Consider the following 22,364-nt stretch of genomic DNA (forward strand, 5'->3'; position numbering starts at 1 on the left):
GGCCCATGTCACTGGATGATGTTCAGGAGCAAGAACCTTGGCTGATGGTTTGTCCCCTCCCCCCCATCTTACCCCCCCACCCCCCCCCCTACTCCTCCTCCCCTACTAGCTTTGGGGCTTGGAGACTATTTTTGATGGACTCTACAGCTGTTCCTTTCAAGTTCGGTTAACAAAGAATCAACCAGAAGCAAAACGGGGGCCACCTGATTTACGAGACTTTAATGCCCCACCTTGCTGATGCCTTTAGGCCACGAGGGGAGGCTGAAGTGACGGTTTTAACAAGTTAGTTGAAGTCAACAACAACAAGAGCTAAGGACACTGCCACTTTCAAAGAAGCATTTTCCAGCGTTGATAGGGGTTGCCAACTCTGGTTGGACGTATTCCTGGAGGTTTCATCACATGACCTCCCACCTCCAACCTATCCGCCCCCACACACTCCCACCATTGGTCGCCCGACATGTCCATCCTCGCAAAGCACCGCCTTCTCACGGCCAAATGGCTCTTCCTTACTCGATTGGATGATTCTTGACTCTTAGTCAAGCAAATTCTTTCCTTCCATCTGCAATATTTTTTATAGCAAATAAATAAAAGTGTCCAAAGCAAATGAAAATGTTTATTTTTGACGCCCCTATGATTTATCTCCTGCGTTTTGCTCGTAGCAAGTGTCCTGGAGATTAATCTTTAATTCCTGGAGATTCCAGGACAATCCTGAAGGGTTGGCGACCCCTAAGTGGCTGATGCCAACACATGGGGGTCGATTTTGAGCTTTGGGCAACCAAAGGGTCTCCTTTAACCCAGGTGAAGAAGCAGCCCCAGGGTTTTGGGGCCTCGGCCTCAGATGACGAGCAGTGAGGCACCAAAACGGCCCTCCCGATGCCGCGCGTCAGATTAAATCCTCCCGATACCTTGAGGTTGCCAACCCTTCAGGATTACCCTGGAGCCTCGAGGAGTTGAAGATTAATCTCCCAGGATACTGAAGGGGGCAAAAACCAGGGAGAAAAATCAGAAGAGCATTGAAAAAAATTGTGCTTTATTTTAATTTTCCTTAAACACTTTTGTTTATTAGTTATAAAAAATATCGGAGATGGGGAAATGAAGGGCTGATTGACTGACAGTCAAGAATCATCCAATTGGGTAATGAAGAGTCTTATTCGCTTTCCAATTGGCCGTGGGAAGGTGGGGCGCCGCGAGTATCATAGAACGATACAGCACAGAAGGAGGCCATTCGGCCCATCGTGCCTATGCTGGCTCTTCGAAAGAGCTATCCAATTAGTCCCACTCCCCCGCTCTTTCCCCATAGCCCTGTAATTTTTTTCCTCCTTCAAGTATTTATCCAATTCCCTTTTGAAAGTTACTACTGAATCTGCTTCCACCGCCCTTTCAGGCAGCGCATTCCAGATCATAACAACTCGCCGCGTCAAAAAAATGTTTCCTCGTGTCGCCTTTGGTTCTTTTGCCGATCACCTTAAATCTGTGTCCTCTGGTCACTGACCCTCCTGCCGCTGGAAACAGTTTCTCCTTATTTATCCTACCAAAACCCTTAATGATTTCGAACACCTCGATCAAATCTCCCCTTAACCTTCTCTGATCTAAGGTGAACAACCCCAGCTTCTCCAGTCTCTCCACGTAACTGCGTGTTGGGCGACCATTGACAGGCGTGTTGGGGGGGGTGGAGGCTGGGCGCTTGGAGGCAGGAGGTCATGTGACGACACCTCCAGGAATATGCCCAACCAGAGTTGGCAACCCTACTGATATCAGCCCATCCCGGCTGACATCAAGCTAAGTTTGGCAGGGGTGGGGGAGGGGGTTGAGGGGCAGATTGTTTCTCCTGTTCCTCTCGGCTCAACAGAAATAATTCCAAACTTGCCGCTTTGGCTTCATTGCCCATGGTGCATGATTTGACCAGTTCCTTTCCTAAAGGCGTCTCTGCCACACACCCCCTGGTTAGCAGGATGCAACTCCAAAATAATCCCCGTATTTTTTACATTTCAAATCACTGTGTGCAAAATTGCTTGACGAACGGATCTCACCATTAGACATTGTAGATCCAGCATTGCCACTCCATGATGCTGATGAATGAAAGTGGACTTGTTGGGTCCATCTTCATCGCTCAAGGTTATGGGATGGTCACCACCAAAACCGTCATGGTCACCTCGAGTGAAAATCGGTTGGCCGATACGTCAGTCGGTCAATAATGGCGGCTACAGTACCCACAATCCCCCCCCCCTGCACTCCAGAAACCGCTCCTTCCAGCACGTGGTTTGACCAGAGGGCGCCATGCGCCAGGGGCTCCCTGTTGCATTCTGGGCGCGTTGTCGCCCCCCTTGCTGTTTTGCTGCCTGCCCGGCTTCCGGAGCCAAACAGGGGAAGGAAATGTCCCCCCGTGATTTTCCTCCCTGTTTTGCTGGCGGGAGATTAACCTTTAATTCCGGGAGACTCCAGGACAATTCGGGATGATTTGGCAACTCCTAGTGACAGCCCATAAGGGAGGAGGAGAAATTTATAAGATAGCAGCTCGGAAAAACAAAGCAATGAGGGAAAATAAAGCTCATTCATTGTTTCTGGTGTTTCAGCCAGCTGTAGGTGCAGCCCAGTGAAAGTTGACTAAATGGCCGCCAATTAGTCTCTCCACTGCAGTTAATGGCTGCCGGCGAACTAGGTCGAGACAGGATTTGGTGAAGAAATAGTAAAAATGAATTAGTTGCTGAAGGTGCTTCCAGGAAGAGGGACAATCAGCGACTTCTGCAAGAGTAAAACTTGGGGAGATTTCTGAAGCAATTCTTCTCAAACCTTTTACTAATTAGCCCATTGGGAAAACTGTGGTGTTGTCACGTTCATGGGGAGGGTGACGAGGTGAGTAATTATTACTCCAGTTTGGAACATGCCTGCTTGTTACTAATGGCAACAGCTGTTTCCAGGACAGTGGCGAGCAGCAGATCTACCACCATGATTTTCACAGCCGTGCTTTCTTTTTGTTGAAAATTATAAGGCCCCGTCATACGCTCCCAGCACGTAGGAGGCAGCTTCGTGGCGGTCATTCCCTATATGGTGTGGTCCTGATGTCAGCCATGCTGATCTACCGAGGCAGCTGTGCTAACATGCAGTCATTAACCCAAGGGGGATACAGGGATCCTGTTATTCCAGCTGTGTGCCTGTGTAAATCTAGTTTCTTCACATTGTTGGGCACAGCATTTCCTCTCAAACAGCCCCCTGGCTGTTAATGACTGCATCTTCATTATGTTAATCCAGCTCGTTCTTAGAGCCAAGCTCAGTAACTCCTCCTAGCCGGCATTCTGGATTACTGACCCGAGTCCAGCCCTCCACATCAGGCTCAGTAAATGCAGTCCGCCAGAGTCCTGTGTTAATGACTGCATCGCAATATTTAATCGAAAGCATCAGCGAGTTACATAGACAATAGAGAGCATCAGTGAGTTACGTAGAGAATATTGGAGGACATCAGTGAGTTATAGAGTGGTTCAAACCCCACTCCAGGGACTTGAGCACATAATCCAGGCTGACACTTCAGTGCTGCACTGTCGGAGGTGCGGTCTTTCGAACGAGATGTTAAACCAAGGCCCCGTCCGCCCGCTCAGGTGTACGTAAAAGATCCCTTGGAACTGTTTCGAAGAAGAACAGGACAGTTCTCCCCTGGTGTCCTGGCCAATATTTATCCCTCAACCAACATCAGATTACCTGGTCATTTATCACATTGCTGTTTGTGGGATCTTGCTGTGCGCAAATTGGCTGCCGCGTTTCCTGCATTACAACAGTGACTTCAAAAATACTTCATTAGCTGTGAAGGGCTTTGGGATGCCCTGACGTAATGAAAGGTCGCTATATAAATGCAAGTTCTTTGCTTCTAATTGACTTCAGGATTTATATCGACCACTTCCCCCACAGTGAGTACCTTCTATTATGAGAAAAAGTGAATCATGTGATGGAAATGCTTACAATATACTTTGCCCTTGAGTTTTTAAAAAAAAAACTAAGATATTTTTAAAACTTAGAGCAAAGAAGGTTAAGGGGAGATTTAGTAGAGGTGTTTAAAATCATGAGGGGTTTTGATAGAGTAAATAGGGAAAAAACTATTTCTATTGGCAGAAGGGTCAATAACTAGAGGACACTTTTAAGACAATCGGCAAAAAAGCCAGGGGAGATGAGGAGAATTTTGTTTACACAGTGAGTTGTTCTGATCTGGAACGCGCTGCCTGAAAGTACGGTGGAAGCAGATTCAATTGGTAACTTTCAAAAGAGAATTGGACAAATACTTGAAAAGGAAAAAATCTGGGGAAAGAGCAGGGGGAGTGGGACTAACTGGATAGCTCTCTCAAAGAGCTGGCATAGGCACGACGGGCCGAATGGCCTCTTCCTGTGTTGTGTGATTCTATATCTGAAGGGGACAGGCCAGAGTAGCAACTAAACATTGCAAGTGTGCTCCAGATCCCAGATGACACAAAAGCATCACTGAAGGTTAGACATAATTCATACTATGGTGGGAAACCTAGCCCTATATATCATTACCCAGGGGTCTAACTGTTCAGTGTTACCATGGTGATTAATTGGCGCTCTTCTTTTTTTTTAACTTCTCTCTCTTTTTCTTTTTCTTTTTTTTTTTGCAGTATGTGGCATTTGCATCTCTGTTCTTCATCTTGATATCCATCACCACTTTTTGCCTTGAGACCCATGAAGCATTCAACCACCTGGTGAACAAGACTGAGAATGTTACGACGGGAAATGTCACCACTGTGGTGGAGGACGTGGAGATTGAGACGGAGGCGTTCCTCACCTACGTGGAGGGCATGTGCGTCATCTGGTTCACCTTTGAGTTCTTGATGCGCATCCTGTTCTGCCCCGACAAGAAAGACTTCCTCAAGAACAGCCTCAACATCATTGACTTTGTGGCCATCCTCCCTTTTTACCTGGAAGTGGGCCTGAGCGGACTCTCTTCCAAGGCCGCGAAAGATGTCCTGGGCTTCCTGCGCGTTGTGCGTTTTGTCCGGATCCTCCGCATCTTCAAGCTCACCCGCCATTTCATCGGGCTGAGAGTCCTGGGCCACACCCTGAAAGCGAGCACAAACGAGTTCCTCCTGCTGATCATTTTCCTTGCCCTTGGAGTCCTAATCTTTGCCACCATGATCTATTATGCCGAGAGGATAGGGGCTGATCCTGAAGACATAACGGGCAGCAAACATACCACCTTTAAGAACATTCCCATTGGCTTCTGGTGGGCGGTGGTAACCATGACAACCCTGGGCTACGGGGATATGTATCCAGAGACCTGGTCTGGGATGTTGGTGGGGGCTCTCTGTGCTTTAGCTGGTGTGTTAACCATTGCTATGCCAGTCCCTGTTATTGTCAATAACTTTGGCATGTACTATTCCTTGGCTATGGCCAAGCAGAAGTTACCAAAGAAGAAAAACAAGCATATTCCTCGAGCCCCTCAGCCGGGATCACCCAACTACTGCAAGCCTGACATCAAGTCCCCCCAGAGGAGTGCCCAAGATGACTCCTGCCCTCTGGCTCAAGAGGAGATCATCGAAATAAACAGGGCAGGTAAGGCTTCCACTGCGGACAAACAGCCTAGGCTCAAACGACATGGGAGTCATGTTGAAATAACTAATGGGCCAGACTGCTGATAGTTCAGTGGGCTTATCCACTGGGTAGCTGTACCATACAGTCCAGTTCGGTGTTGAGTTAGCAGATCTCCGCCAGGGCAGAGGCAGGGGTGGCTACAGTTAGATTCAGCACCCTTGGGTGAGGGAAGGGGAGGGGAGGAATCCCCTGGGTTCTTCTCGTTCCTGATTGCTATCTGCTGACCCCGGTTGGAGGCTCAGGTGTGGGGGGACGTTGGTTGAGGACAGGATCGGGACTGGCTTTGGTGCCGTGACGTGGCGTACCTGCTCCCTCACTGTCAAGGCTTGCACATGAGCAATGGACACTGGGTCGAGAGGATCAGAGGATGACTGTTGTCAGGGATTCCCTTCATGGTCAAACAGCCCACTGAAACTCAACAGTCTGGGCTCACAGTCGTCCACTTGGGTGAGTCGCTGGAGAGTGGCTGGTGCCTGAGGAATGGTCTCCAAGGAAGACCCAGCAGAAAGATGTCAACCCAGGGGCTGGGCTGACAACCTCAGGAGATACCAGGAATGCAAAACAGGGAAAATATGTTTTTTGAGCTTTGGATAAACTTTTGCTCAATAAACTCTCACATAAAGTGACACTGGATGTCGACATTCAGTGGGGATTAGACTCCGTCTGATGTGACAGTCTCCCAATCAATCAACCAATGATTAAAATTTACTTTATAATTGAACATGGCGATGGTACCCTTTAACCTGTTGAGTATGTGGGGTCAAAGGTCATGCACTCCCCATTCCAATTGTTGCTCAGCTCAGCAGGATTGTTTAATGTCTGGACAGTTGGGAGATGGAGCAACCAATCGGTAGTTTGCAGAGTTTATCTGTACAAAGGTTCCAACATCAACAGTGGTTAAAGGCAGTGACTGTACATTCAACCACAGGTGTGATGTTGCTGGTATATCTGGAACACTCATAGGGGCAAACCTTTCCAACAGACAATAGATTACTCATTACTCACTGAGGTAGCCAACTCAAACATGGACTTTCAGTCCAATATCCCATTTATTTTGTTTAAGCTGAGCTTGTTGAGATCGTGTTGATACTATATATGCATAATACAGTCATGAGGTGTATAGACTGGACAGTGTGTTACACAGGGGGAGGTGTATAGACTGGACAATGTTTTACACAAGAGAGGTGTATAGACTGGACAATGTGTTACACAAGAGAGGTGTATAGACTGGACAATGTTTTACACAAGGGAGGTGTATAGACTGGACAATGTGTTACACAAGAGAGGTGTATAGACTGGACAATGTTTTACACAAGGGAGGTGTATAGACTGATCTGTGTTTTACATAGGGTGAGGTGTATAGACTGATCTGTGTTTTACATAGCGGGTGGTGTATAGACTGGACTGTGTTTTACACAGGGGGAGGTGTTTGGACTGGACAGTGTTTTACACAAGGGAGGTGTATAGACTGGACAGTGTTTTACATCGGGTGAGGTGCATAGACTGATCTGTGTTTTACATAGCGGGTGGTATATAGACTGGACTGTGTTTTACACAGGGGGAGGTGTTTGGACTGGACTGTGTTTTACACAGGGGGAGGTGTAGGGATGACTGTGTTTATGGATTGGACTGTGTGTTACACAGGGAGAGGTTACATCGAATCTGCAGCACAGAAACAGGCTATTCGGCCCAACTGGTCCATGCTGGTGTTTATGCTCCACACAAACCTCCTCCCACCCTACTTCATCTCACCCTATCAGCATATCCTTCTATTCCTTACTCCCTCATGTGTTTATCTAGCTTCCCCTTAAATACATCTATGTTATTCGCCTCAACTATGCTTTATGGTAGTGAGTTCCACATTCTAACCACTCTTTGGGTAAAGAAGTTTCTCCTGAATTGGATTTATTAGCGACTATCTTATATTTATGACTTCTAGTTTTGGACTCCCCCACAAGTAGAAACATTTTCTCTATGTCCACCCTCTCAAACCCTTTCATTATCTTAAAGACCTCCATCAGGACACCCCTCAGCCTTCTCTTCTCAGTCCCAGCCTGTTCAGCCTTTCCTGATTAGTGTATCCTCTCAGTTCTGGTATCATCCTTGTGAATCTTTTTTGAGCTTTCTCCAGTGCCTCTATATCCTTTTTATAACATGTAGACCAGAACTGTGCACAGTAATTCCAAGTGTGGTCTAACCAAGCTTCTATACAAGTTTAACATAACTTCTCTGCTGTTCAATTCTATCCCTCAAGAAATGAACCCCAGTGTGCTTAGTTTGCCTTTTTATGGCCTTATTAACCTGCGTCGCTACTTTTAGTGATTTGTGTATCTGTACCCCCAGATCCCTCTGCTCCTCTACCCCACTTAGACTCTTATTATCCAAACACTATGTGGCCTCCTTATTCTTCCTACCAAAATGCACCACCTCACGCTTGTCTATATTGAAATTAATTTGCCAATTACACGCCCATTCTGCAAGTTTATTAAAGTCCTCTTGCATTTTGATACATTCTTCCTTTGAATTAATTACACCCCCCAATTTGGTGTCACCCGCAAATTTTGAAATTGTACTTCCCATTCCCGAGTCCAAATCGTTAATGTAAATTGTGAACAACAGTGGTCCCAGCACCGATCCCTGTGGAAAACCACTTCACACCCTCTGCAGTCTGAGTAGCTACCCTTAACCCCCACTCTCTGTTTTCTGATTTGTAGCCAGCTTGCTAACCATTCTGCCACCTGACCCCTGACTCCACACGCTCTGACCTTAACCATGAGTCTACAATGCGTTACCTTATCGAAGGCCTTTTGAAAATCCAAATAAATTACATCTACTGCATTACCCTTGTCTACTCTTTCTATTACTTCTTCAAAGAATTCAGTAAGGTTGGTCAAGCCTGACCTTCCCTTCTGAAATCCGTGCTGACTATTCTTTATTATATTTTTTGTTTCTAGATGTTTTTCTGTTGCATCTTTGAGTTAAGATTCTATTATCGTTCCTACCATCGATGTTAAGTTAACTGGTTTATAGTTCCCTGGAATTGTTCTATCTCCCTTTTAAAATATGTTAATAACATTGGCTGTCCGCCAGTCCTCTGGCACTATTCCCTTTTCTAATGGATTTTTATATATATATAACAGTGCCTCTTCTATCTCTTCCCTAACTTCTTTTAATATTTGTGGATGCAATTCATCCAGACCAGGGGTTTTATCCTCTCTAAGTTGATCAATTATCTCTCCTGTTTCTACCTTAAATGAGGTGTATACATTGGACAGTGTGTTACATAAAGGTTCTGTATGGACTTAGTGTGTTTACACGGAGTAGGTATATGGACTGAACAGTGCGTTACACAGGGGGAGGTGTATGGACTGGACAGTGTTACACAGGGGAGGTATATGGACTGGACAGTGTTACACAGGGTAGGGATATGGACTGAACAGTGCGTTACACAGGGGGAGGTGTACGGACTGGACAGTGTTACACAGGGTAGGGATATGGACTGAACAGTGCGTTACACAGGGGGAGGTGTACGGACTGGACAGTGTTACACAGGGTAGGGATATGGACTGAACAGTGCGTTACACAGGGGGAGGTGTACGGACTGGACAGTGTTACACAGGGGAGGTATATGGACTGGACAGTGTGTGACACAGGGGGAGGTGTATGGACTGAACAGTGCGTTACACAGGGGGAGGTGTATGGACTGGACAGTGTTACACAGGGGAGGTATATGGACTGGACAGTGTTACACAGGGTAGGGATATGGACTGAACAGTGTGTGACACAGGGGGAGGTGTATGGACTGGACAGTGTTACACAGGGGAGGTATATGGACTGGACAGTGTTACACAGGGTAGGGATATGGACTGAACAGTGTGTGACACAGGGGGAGGTGTATGGACTGGACAGTGTTACACAGGGGAGGTATATGGACTGGACAGTGTTACACAGGGTAGGGATATGGACTGAACAGTGTGTGACACAGGGGGAGGTGTACGGACTGGACAGTGTTACACAGGGTAGGGATATGGACTGAACAGTGTGTGACACGGGGGGAGGTGTATGGACTGGACAGTGTTACACAGGGGAGGTATATGGACTGGACAGTGTTACACAGGGTAGGGATATGGACTGAACAGTGTGTGACACGGGGAGGTGTACGGACTGGACAGTGTTACACGGGGTAAGTATATGGACTGGACAGTGTTTTACACGGGGATCTGTGTGGGCTGGAGAGCGTGCTCCACCTCACCACCACCTCTCACCCTCCACTGTCTCTCATTTGTCACACTGCTTGTCCGACAACCAGCACTGGATGAGCAAAAATTTCCTCCAACTAAATATTGGGAAGACCGAAGCCATTATCTCTGGTCCCCGCCGCAAACTCCGTTCCCTAGGCCTCCGACTCCATCCCTCTCTCTGGCCACTGTCTGAGGCTGAACCAGGCTGTTCGCAACCTTGGCGTCCTATTTGACCATGAGATGAGCTTCTGACCACATATCCGCTCCATCACCAAAACCGCCTACTTTCACCTCTGTGAAGTTGCCCTCATCTGCTGCTGAAACCCTCATCCATGCCTTTGCTACCTCCAGACTCGACTATTCCAATGCTCTCCTGGCTGGCCCCCATCTTCCACCCTCCATAAACTTCAGCTCATCCAAAACTCTGCTTCCCGTATCCTAACTCACACCAAGTCCCGTTCATCCATCACCCCTGTGACCAACATTGGCTCCCAGTCCGGGAACGCCTCAATTTAAAAATTCTCATCCATGTTTTCAAATCCCTCCATGGACTTGCCCCACCCTATATCTGTAACCTCCTCCATCCCTACAATCCTCCGAGATCTCTGGGCTCCTCCAATTCTTGCTTCTTGCACATCCCCGATTTTAATCGCTCCACCATTGGCGGCCGTGCCTTCAGCTGCCTAGGCCCTAAGCTCTGGAATTCTTTCCCTAAACCTCTCCGCCTCTCTCTCTCCTCCTATAAGAAGCTCCTTAAAACTTACCTCTTTGACCAACCTTTTGGTCACCTGTCCTAATATTTCCTTATGTGGCTCGGTGTCAAATTTTGTTTGCTAATCGCTCCTGTGAAGCAACTTGGGGATGTTTTACTACGTTAAAGGCGCTATATAAATGCAAGTTGTTGTTGTTCCACAGGTTGTGGCGTATGGACTGGACATTATGTTACACAGGGGGAGGTGTATGGACTGGACATTATGTTACACAGGGGGAGGTGTATGGACTGGACAGTGTGTTACACAGGGGGAGGTGTATGGACTGGACAGTGTGTTACACAGGGGGAGGTGTATGGACTGGACATTATGTTACACAGGGGGAGGTGTATGGACTGGACAGTGTGTTACACGGGGGAGGTGTATGGACTGGACAGTGTGTTACACAGGGGGAGGTGTATGGACTGGACAGTGTGTTACACAGGGGGAGGTGTATGGACTGGACAGTGTGTTACACAGGGGGAGGTGTATGGACTGGACAGTGTGTTACACAGGGGGAGGTATATGGACTGGACAGTGTGTTACACAGGGGGAGGTATATGGACTGGACAGTGTGTTACACAGGGGGAGGTGTATGGACTGGACAGTGTGTTACACAGGGGGAGGTGTATGGACTGGACAGTGTGTTACACAGGGGGAGGTGTATGGACTGGACATTATGTTACACAGGGGGAGGTGTATGGACTGGACAGTGTGTTACACAGGGGGAGGTATATGGACTGGACAGTGTGTTACACAGGGGGAGGTATATGGACTGGACAGTGTGTTACACAGGGGGAGGTGTATGGACTGGACAGCGTGTTACACAGGGGGAGGTATATGGACTGGACATTATGTTACACAGGGGGAGGTGTATGGACTGGACAGTGTGTTACACGGGGGAGGTGTATGGACTGGACAGTGTGTTACACAGGGGGAGGTATATGGACTGGACAGTGTGTTACACAGGGGGAGGTATATGGACTGGACAGTGTGTTACACAGGGGGAGGTGTATGGACTGGACAGTGTGTTACACGGGGGGAGGTGTATGGACTGGACATTATGTTACACAGGGGGAGGTGTATGGACTGGACAGTGTGTTACACGGGGGAGGTGTATGGACTGGACATTATGCTACACAGGGGGAGGTGTATGGATTGGACAGTGTGTTACACAGGGGGAGGTATATGGACTGGACAGTGTGTTACACAGGGGGAGGTGTATGGACTGGACTTAGAATTAGAAATTGGGCTCTATAAAAGTGGCATCATGGATTCTATTGGTCTGATTCTCTTTTCCTTACAAAAACTATCAATTCGGAGAGCAGGACAGACTGGGATGGAAACCAGTTCTGGATCATGCGGTCAGTGGGAGTTTGTCTCTCCTGAGCCAGGACTGTTGCTGTGTCTCATCTGAACACTGTGCTGTTGCAAAGCAATTCCACCAGGGTTTTCCAGTCACCCAGACCTGCCCTGATGTCCTGGTTGGTGGATGCACTGTCCAGTGCCACATTGGGCCTTGTAGAGTAGGGGGGCCTCAGGCTTGAACCCTGACCTCTGGCAGCTTTGCTGCTCTCGACTGGGCCAGGGGGTTAACCTGCTCGGTGTCTTCAGGCCGGGCAGGGGGACAAAATAAGTTCGGCCTCTTTCTCTTGACCACTAACATCTGGAGAGAGGTTGGTGTGTGATCATTAGATTAGGGCAGGGGTTGCCAACTCTTGATTGTTCATAATCCTTGAGGTTTCATCACATGACGTCCTGCCTCCAGCTGCCTCACTCGGTCAAATAGCCTTTTTCTCCCATCTTCAATAACCAATAAACAAAAAGTGTTCTAAGGAAATTAGAAAAATGCACAATTTTCTTAATGGGTCTTGATGATTTTTCTCCCTGGATTTTTGGTCACAGCAGCGTCCAGGAGATTAATCTTTAATTTCTGGAGACTCCAGGACAATCCTGGAGAGGTGGCAACAACAACTTGCATTTAAATGGCACCTTTAACATAGTGAAACGTCCCGAGGTGCTTCACAAGCGTGATTTTCAAACAAAATTCGACACCGAGCCACATAAGGAGATATTAGGACAAGTGACCAAAAGCTTGTTCAAAGGGATAGGTTTTAAGGAGCATCTTAAAGGGGGAGAGAGAGGCGGAGAGGTTTAGGGAGGGAATTCCAGAGCTTAGGGCCCAGGCAGCTGAAGGCACGGCCGCCAATGGTGGAGCGATGAAAATCGGGGATGCGCAAGAGGCAAGAATTGGAGGAGCCCAGAGATCTTGGAGGGTTGTAGGGCTGGAGGAGGTTACAGAGATAGGGAGGGTTGTAGGGCTGGAGGAGGTTACAGAGATAGGGAGGGGGAGAGGCCATGGAGGGATTTGAAAACAAGGATGAGAATTTTAAAATCAAGGCGTTCCCGGACCGGGAGCCAATGTCGGTCAGTGAGCACAGGGGGTGATGGGTGAACGGGACTTGGCGCGAGTTAGGATACGGGGCAGCAGATTAATCCAGGAGGCAACCCCTGGATTAGGACTAGATTGGGTTTTGGTTGTGATGCTCCGGTAGCTGAACAGCCTGAGGACTACACACTGTCTAGGCTGGTGCAGGAAGAATGGCTGCATGGGTGGGGTACTGTAGGCCCAGCAAGAGGAGGGGATAAAAACTGGGAGGGGAATTTCAGTCTGATTAGTTGGAATTGTCTCTCCGTCTCCTTTCTGTCGCGTGTTGAGGGAATTCTCGATGAGCGTAATGAGTAATGCTTCTGTGTTTGTGTGTGTTTTTTCTCTGTGTGTGTGTGTGTATAAGATCCCAAGCAAAACGGGGACGCCGCCAACGCTGCTCTGGCCAATGAGGATTGTCCGACCATTGACCAGGCCCTGTCACCGGAGGAGAACCAGCCTATCACGCCCGGAGGGAGGGAAAGGTGCGCCCGAGACAGAGCCTGCTTCCTGCTGACCACCGGAGACTTTGACCACTCTTCCGACGGAAGTATCCGCAAAGGTACCACATGATGTCTCCAAGCCAAACGGAACAGGGATACAAGCAGGTCCATAGTCTGACTACAGATTGGTGGGAGGGGGAATGCGATGGGGTCCTTTGGTTAACCTCCGAAGGGGTCCTTGAGGTGATCTACGGGCGGGAGGGGGGCCTTACTCTCGCAGATTTGTCTCTCAGCAGTTCCTGCGGAACAATATTCTCAAGGGTAGTGGCTATGTTTACTGGACTAGTAATCCAGAGAACAGCGAGGTCAAACTCCCACTCAATTTGAATTGGGTTGCAAAAGTGAAGTCTGGGACCAGTAAAAGTGACCGTGAAGCTGTCGGATTGTCGTAGAAACCCAACAGGATCATTAATGTCCCTTTAGGGAAGGAAACCTGCCGTCCTTACCTGGGTTTGGACCTACACGGTGACTCCAGCCTCATGCCAACGTGGTGGACTTTTAACTGCCCCTCTGAAGTGACTCACTACTCGCGCAGACGGGTGACAATTGTCGGCCCACATCCTGAGAATGAATTTTAAAAAAAGAACCGACAATGACTATTACAAAAACTGAGGGAGGGAATGCCCAAGTTTTGAGAAGATCTACTCACCAATAGTGATGTAATTCTTTTTATTAGGTTACTCACCCTTTTCGTCTCCGTTTGATAACTACGTTGCTTATTTTAGTTGTTTCTTAATCCCACAGCAAGGTGACTCTGTGCTCATTTAGCTACGACAGCTAGGTCACTCTGACACCCGCTTATTCTGGCAGGGGATTGTGGGCACCTCTCTCGTTCCTTTCCCCATTTTCTCCTGAAGACACTGATTCACACTGGGCTACAGTCACACAGGAACCTGTAGCACCTCATCCAAGCCTCCATTCTTCACGTGTGAACCCGGACAGTGAATGCCAGCAAACTATTTGACTATTGGGGGCATCACGGTTGAGTACAATATTGTCCTTTGATATACATATACGCAGTCCCTCACATGCACATATACACAGACTCTCACGCATACTGTATACAGTTTTTCTCACACACACATATACATGGTCTCACTCACACATATACAGAGTCTCTCTCACACACATATACACAGTCTCTCACTCAATATACACAGTCTCTCTCACACACACACAAATACAGTCTCTCACACACATATACAAACAAAGTATCACACACACATATACAGTCTCTCACACACACATATACACAGTCTTGCACACACATATGCACCGTCTCTCACACACACATATATACACATCTCACACACATAGATATACACAGTCTCACACATACATACACACACAAAATATCACACACACATATATACAGTCTCACACACATATACACAGTCTCACACACATATACACAGTCTTACACACTCACATACACAGTCTCACACATACACACGCACATATACATAGTCTCTCACACATATGTATACAATCACACATACACACACATATACACAATCTCTCTCACACATATACACAATCTCACACACGTACACATGTATAATGTCTCACATGCACATATACATGCACCCATATACACAGTCTCCCACACACATACAGTCTCTCACACACACACACACACACCATATATACAGTCTCTCACACACACATATACACAGTCTCTCACACACCCATATACACAGTCCCCCACACACATACAGTCTCACACACACACACACACACACCATATATACAGTCTCACACACACACATATACACAGTCTCATACACATATACACAGTCTCACACACATAGTCTCTCACACGCTCACATATACACATCTCACACACAGATATACACAGATGCACATACATACACACACACAGTCTCACACACATATATACACAGTCTTACACACATACACAGTCTTACACACATACACAGTCTCCCACACATACACAGTCTCCCACACACACATATACAGTCTCTCACGCACACATATATATACAGCCTATCACATGCACACATATACACATCTCACACAGATATACACAGTCTCACACATACAGTACACACACAAAGTATTACACACATATACACAGTCTCACACACATATTTACACAGTCTTACCCACTCACATACACAGTCTCACACTTATACATAGTCTCTCACACACAAACACAATCTCACACACGGACACATATATAATGTCTCACACACACATATACATCGTCTCTCACGCACACATATACACAGTGTCTAACACATGCACACATATATGAGACCCACACACATATGCACAGTCTCACACCCACACACAGTCTCACGTACACATTCTTCTACACACACACACACACACACACACACACACACACACACATCCAGTGATACTGGATAGCGACCAGTATAGTAAAACCCCTTTGCTTGAGGGAACTGTAGCAAATTCGTAGCACCAGTCTGCCAGCCTGGCTGAGTTCAGAACAGATGGTTCATAGACTGTACCACATGGAGCATGGAGGAGGCTCCCAGCACTTGTAGAACATCTGAGGCCATTCACCCTGGTGTAAGAGTCAGGATGCTCCCTCTCCGCTGCTGATCCTGTGGCAGTTTGTGGGGTCAGTGGGGTGGATCACCTGCATAATGCAAGCGGCTGCCCATGAAGTACACCACAGGCCCCTGCCAGCCTGGGCGGGCCGAGACTCCCATCACAATGCTGGTCACTTTGTGGCGGGTTAGTTGTTAGGACTTCCCTCCGCTCCCCCACCCCACCACCGGGCGGCCCTCTTTGTAAGGGGCCGAAATAATCTTTAAACATTTTTAAAAATCTTTCGGGGAGGGTCCAGGCCCTGTCTCACAACAGAAGCCCCCCCCAAACTGAAGCCCCATATCGGCCGTTTGGCCCAGCCAATATACCTGGCCCACTCGGAATCCCAGGCTGCCACTTGACTGCCAGGCTGTGAATGTGGGAACTCCTGGGCCTGGGAATCCCTGCCCCAGCCAAGCCCCTCCCGCCACATTCCCCCCTTCTCCCACTCCCCTCCACCCCAAGCCACTGACCATGTTTGGGTGGATAGAGGCTCCTTCCCTTATAAGGCCCAGCAAAACTCCCGTGTGAGTCCGGGATCTCCAATATTCCTAGTCCTGGCCTAATTTGTGTCTCTTTTGCCGGAATTAGGGCAGGACTGCACTGGAAGGGATGTGAATTTTCAGCGTTTCCACCCCCCCGCCCCCCACCGCCCCCCAACCATGTAACCGTTGTCATGGGAACAGGCGTAAAGATTTTTTTTTTTAACAGAGCTCTAGTTCCCATCGGCAAGAGGAAGACGAGTTTCCAATGAGTGGCCACCGTGAGCTATGGTCAGAGGATTAAGAAGCACCTAAAAGACCTTCTCGGGAGGAGGAGGGGGGTTAACCCTACAGTCCGTCACTCCCAGCAGGGAGCGCTGCTCGATCGGGAGCACCTTGGTGAAAATCAATGGTGCACTAGTCCCCGCGATTTACCATTCGGCAAATTCTGATGGAAGGCAGATCTGCAATTTGCATGAATGCCCTTCCCTCCTAGTGCCAGCTCGCTTGGTAACCACCCACCCCCATATTATTTAACGAAAGAAACAAAGACCCAGTAACACCGGAAAGCCTTTCCCGATCAACTTACGCCAAGTATCGGGGCCTCTCGGTTGCCTCCTCTCGCCCGTCAAGCAAACCTTCTGCTGTCGAAACCTGACCTCAGCCCCAGGCCTTGGCGTGATGCCACTTTACCACTCAAAATTCAGCCTCCGAGATCCCACCACAGATCTCGGTGACAAAGCTACTCATGGGGACCAATGACACGGAGCTGAAATGAATAGGCAATTTCTTAAAATATGATTAGCGCGAAAATAAAATAAACAATAAAAAGATAACAGAAAACCAATCCAACCTTCAAGGACCTTGCAGGAACGATAATGTAAAGCTTTGATTTTTTTTTTTTCTTTGTTGACTGCACGGGGGAAAGATTTTGAAACATTATACCAATCTATAAATAAAGTAAAAAGGATGTCATTAGACTATTAATGGCAACCCGGGGAAGTTGGGTGAGTGATTGAGATGTGGGACCTTCACAATAAGGCCACCATAGAGGACCCTTTGCGGAGGTTAATTCAGCCAAAGGTGGGCAAGAAAGGAAGAGGCTGTCAGCACGTGAGCTGGAATGAAGGCTTTTCTCCCCCCCTCCCTCCCTCCTAACCCCTCACATAATCTTTTTACATCTTCTTGTTTTCAATGTGTTCCATCTGTTTCGTTTCTCGGTTTGGGGTGGTGGAGGAGGGAGGCGAGGGAGGGGTCCGGCTGATTTAGAAGTTGTGGGAAGTTGGGGCAGCTGAGGTTCGGTTTTTTTTTTGTGGAGGAGCAGAAATGGTGATGGTCAATTGTCAAACGGCGACAGGTATAATAGAAAGACGTCACCCTGGAGAATTCGGAGGTGCCCTTGGTGAAACTGTCCTCACCACCCACGCTGACTGGACTCCAGAGCCCGCATCAACTTGAAGGCATCACATCACGACCCAACATTCCTTCTCACTCTTCAGTATGGATGACTGACAGGTAACAATGCCAGAAAGCTCAACTCTCCACTGGGAGATCACACCCCCTCCCCTGCCCTCCTCACCCTCCTCTGGTTTGAGTATCAGACCTGACTGGCATTTAAACTTAACTTGCTCAGGCGGTGGGAGAGGAGCTTGCCCGGTCTAGAGGGCTGGGTCCCTGGGAGATGGAGGTGAGGGGAGGAAGGAAAGGGAGGGCAAATCCTAATGGGAAGTTTGGAAAGCCTTCCATCGTTGCCTTGGGGCGAGCAGGTTGACCAACAAGTCCACTGTTAGCATCTCTGGTGTGGTCCGTTCATAGGGTGACCTCAATCATATCTTCTAACTTGGGAGAAAGGTGGGGGTCCGGGGAGGGCGGGGGGACTCCCACTGGAACCTTCCACTCACAAAGCAAGGGAGCATTGTGTCCTATGCAAAGGATTCCCTTATTGCCATTATATGTTGGTGTTGGTGCCAATGCATGTGATTGGCATGGAACATACACGCATGCATCTGTGCACACGTGTGCGAGTGAGGCAACAGCTCCCCGATTGGTTCAGTGGCTGAACCATGGTGAGGTGTAATTCCGACAGTCCAGATTGTCCCTGGTTTGCCCCCGGGCTGTGACGCCCTGTCTGATCTCAGTTGAGACGCTACATTTGGTCTCAAAGCCCTGGGGCTTAGGGAGGTGAAGAGAATCAGCCACAGTTCCTACTTCTGATTACTATCCCATGCCCTGCTGGAACGGGCATGGGGATGAGGACAGGATTGGGCTTGGCAGCAATGCCCCAGCCATGGTTAAATAGCCAGCTCAAACATTCACTGCACAGGCTCACCAATAAGGAATAGGCCACTTGGATAAGGTACCAGAACCTTCTCCTGTGTTCTTTTTACACTCTTCCTTTTTGTTTAATTGTTCCCCTGTCCAGTTTTCTCCCCTCCTTCCCTGAAGGCACTGACCCTCACTGGGGTACATACGAACAATGAGGGACAGGAAAAGACCATCTAGTCCATCCAGCCTTGTGCATCACAATACACACACTCCCCACCCCACCCGAAACCACATGATCTCCTGGGAGAGGCAAAAAAAGATAAAAAACCCAGGCCAATTCCATAAAACATACATGGAGTTACATCGCATTTGTAGCACAGGAACAGGCCATTCAGCCCAACAGGTCTATGCTGGTGTTTATGCTCCACATGAGCCTCCTCCCACCCTACTTCATCTCACCCTATCAGCATATCCTTCTATTCCTTTACCCTTCATGTGTTTATCCAGCTTCCCCTTAAATGTATCTATGTTATTCGCCTCAACTACTGCTTGTGGTAGCGAGTTCCACATTCTCACCACTCTCTGGGTAAAGAAGTTTCTCCTGAATCCCTTATTGGATTTGTTAGTGACTATCTTATGTTTATGGCCGTCTAGTTTTGGTCTCCCCCACAAGTGGAAACACCTCCTCTACGTCTACCCTATCAATCCATAATTTTAAAGACCTCTATCAGATCACCTCTTGGCCTTCTCTTTTCCAGAGAAAAGAGGAAACAAAATCCGGGAAATTTCTCTCCGACCCCCCTGCCCTTAGGCGAGCAAAACTAGTCCAGGAGATCACTCTGTCCCTGATAAATGTAATCCCTTTTGTAAGAGGTGATCTCCGCCCGAGCCAGAAACAGGTCCAGCTCTCACTTTTGTAGGAATTCAGCGAATCATCATCCACCAGACCAGCCGGCAATCTGTTCCACGGGCCCACTATTCTCTTGGAAAAGAACCACCTCCTGACGTCTAACCTTGTTCTGGCCTTACATAATTTGAAAGGGTGACCCCTGGTCCTCCCTAACCTATTTAGTTGAAACAAACGGTCTACACAAATGCAACGTATGCCCATCATTGTCTTATAAACTTCGATCAAATCACCCCTAAGTCCACGCTCCTCTAAAATCTCTAAAGTCCCAGCTCTTTGAACCTATCTTGATAACTAAGATGATTTAAGCTGGGAATTAGTTGATTGGCCCTCCAAAACCTCAATATCACCCACCATGTGAGGAGGCCAAAACTGGACGCAGTAATCTAACTGAGGCCTAACCAAGGTGCCAACTTTCTGGTACCTCATGTAGTCATTTTTCACATGTGACCCTTAGACAGCGACTGTCAGCAGGCTATTTGACTATTGAGGGCATCGTAGACAAGCCCGATCCCGTTTTCACTTGACATCAAGAATGGTAATCTTGGCTGATTATCCCATTGTTACCCAAGGGGCTTTGAGGACAATTTTAATGTCCCAACTGTTGCCATGACTAAGATCATCTAACTCACACTTGGAGTACTGTGCTCAGTTCTGGTCTCCATGTTATAACAAGGATATAGAGTCATTGGAACAGGTACAAAAAACATTCTCAAAGATGATACCAGAACTGAAAGGATATAATTATCAGGAAAGATTGAACAGGCTGGGATTCTTTTCTCTAGAAAAGAGAAGGCTGAGGGGTGACCTGATCGAGATCTTTAAGATTATGAAAGGGTTCACCAGGGTGGACGTAGAGAAAATCTTTCCACTTGTGGGGGAGGAGGCTCGTGTGGAGCATAAACACCGACATGGACTTGTCGGGCCGAATGGCCTGTGTCTGTGCTGTAGACTCAATGTAACTCAGCACAGACCAAAGATTCATCTCTTTAATTAAATTACTATTTCTTTGGTAAATCCATGATTTGGGATTATTAATTTTTAATGGGGGAGTGGGGGAAATCATAGAATGTCACATCATCAAACATCCTCTTTCCAATTGGCTCGGTAATGGCCAATTGAGATGAATACTCAGTATCGCTCAAGTTGAGGCGAGGTCTCGTTCATTTGAAGAAATTAGAATCTAAATTAAAATTTGAATTAATTATTACAATCCATATAAATTTTTAGTGGCTATTATAGTTCTCAGCCTGTGCCATGTTGAAAGGACAGGATTTGGCTTGGTATTCTGGGATGGAGGAGTGGTTTTCTGTATAACTGATAAAGGGGCTGATCCTGGGACTCACGGGTAATGGCGAGATGTTCTGATTACAATGTGACAATTAAGAGGTTCGCTGAAAACTCCTTGTGATATTGGGGCGAGGAGGCCCAGAAAATAACCCATGAGAAATCTCGGGGAAGGAAGGAGCATCTGGCATTGTATCTAACATCTGGGCACCTGTGCACCACACCTGGGCTGTCATAAGGCTGTTTAAAGAGATGACCAGATGTTGATGTTGATGTGCTTGTTTCCACAAGTTACGATCATAATCAGTTCTTCGAAGACATGGGTGGATCCCGCTGCCTGCACTATGTCATGTATGTGCTGATTAGGCATCACATATGATAATGTCATCTTCATGTGACAATGTTTCATAGTTTGCACATCAAAGAGCAAATGGCCCATAATGTCACCTCCCAAACCCACGACTTTCGCCTAGAAGGACAAGGGCAACAGGTCCATGGGAACACCGTCACCTCCAAGTTTCCCTCCAAGTCACACACCATCCCGACTTGGACATATATCGGCCATTCCTTCATCGTCGTTGGGTCAAAATCCTGGAACTCCCTTCCAACAGCACAGTGGGAGCATCTTCACCACACGGACTGCAGCGGTTCAAGAAAAAGGCCCACCACCACCTTCTCAAGGGGCAACTAGGCCAGCAACGCCCACATCCTGAGAATGAATATTAAAAAAATCTAAACCGTGCTGTACCTGCCCTGGGAGTGTTTGATGGGACAGTGTAGAGGGAGCTTTACTCTGTATCTAACCCGTGCTGTACCTGCCCTGGGAGTGTTTGATGGGACAGTGTAGAGGGAGCTTTACTCTGTATCTAACCCGTGCTGTACCTGCCCTGGGAGTGCTTGATGGGACAGTGTAGAGGGAGCTTTACTCTGTATCTAACCCATGCTGTACCTGCCCTGGGAGTGCTTGATGGGACAGTGTAGAGGGAGCTTTACTCTGTATCTAACCCTGTACCTGCCCTGGGAGTGTTTGATGCTGACCACAGGTTCCTTTTCCTGGCACTAATGGCCAGGAATTTCCTCAGAGCTGCTCCTGCTCTGAGCTGTAACTTTGCCAGAAGTGCGGAGGAAATCGCGGTGAGGTTTTGGCGGCGGAACGGATCGCAGGAAATTCGCCCCAAGTGTCTTTCATCTGAGTGAGATTTTTTTGAGAGGGGGGAGGGAGGCAATAGCTGAATTAATTGCACCGTATCTTTGCTGGGGGGAGGGTTTGTATCTTATTTTTGCGATTGAAAATGTCATTAATGGCCCCCGTCCCATGGCTTAGGAACAG

General features: G+C 47.8%; 1 protein-coding gene across 6 annotated transcripts in view; it reads left to right on the plus strand.

Annotated features, from left to right (window-relative positions):
* Positions 1-22,364, plus strand: part of LOC137305332 (voltage-gated potassium channel KCNC1-like) — a 59,492-nt gene that overhangs the window by 26,808 nt on the left and 10,320 nt on the right. For 2 of the 6 annotated variants that reach the window (XM_067974172.1, XM_067974170.1), the window contains exons 2-3: positions 4,620-5,553; positions 13,378-13,572. In XM_067974172.1, the coding sequence (XP_067830273.1) occupies positions 4,620-5,553; positions 13,378-13,572 (1,129 nt within the window). Of the gene's footprint in view, positions 1-4,619; positions 5,554-12,254; positions 12,263-13,377; positions 13,574-15,907; positions 15,914-21,371; positions 21,390-22,364 lie in introns of all 6 variants that reach the window. The other 4 variants (XM_067974174.1, XM_067974171.1, XM_067974173.1 and 1 more) reach the window with 4 other exon arrangements.

Source organism: Heptranchias perlo, chromosome 40, assembly GCF_035084215.1.
Source record: "Heptranchias perlo isolate sHepPer1 chromosome 40, sHepPer1.hap1, whole genome shotgun sequence".
In the NCBI taxonomy this organism is placed as follows: Eukaryota; Metazoa; Chordata; class Chondrichthyes; order Hexanchiformes; family Hexanchidae; genus Heptranchias; species Heptranchias perlo.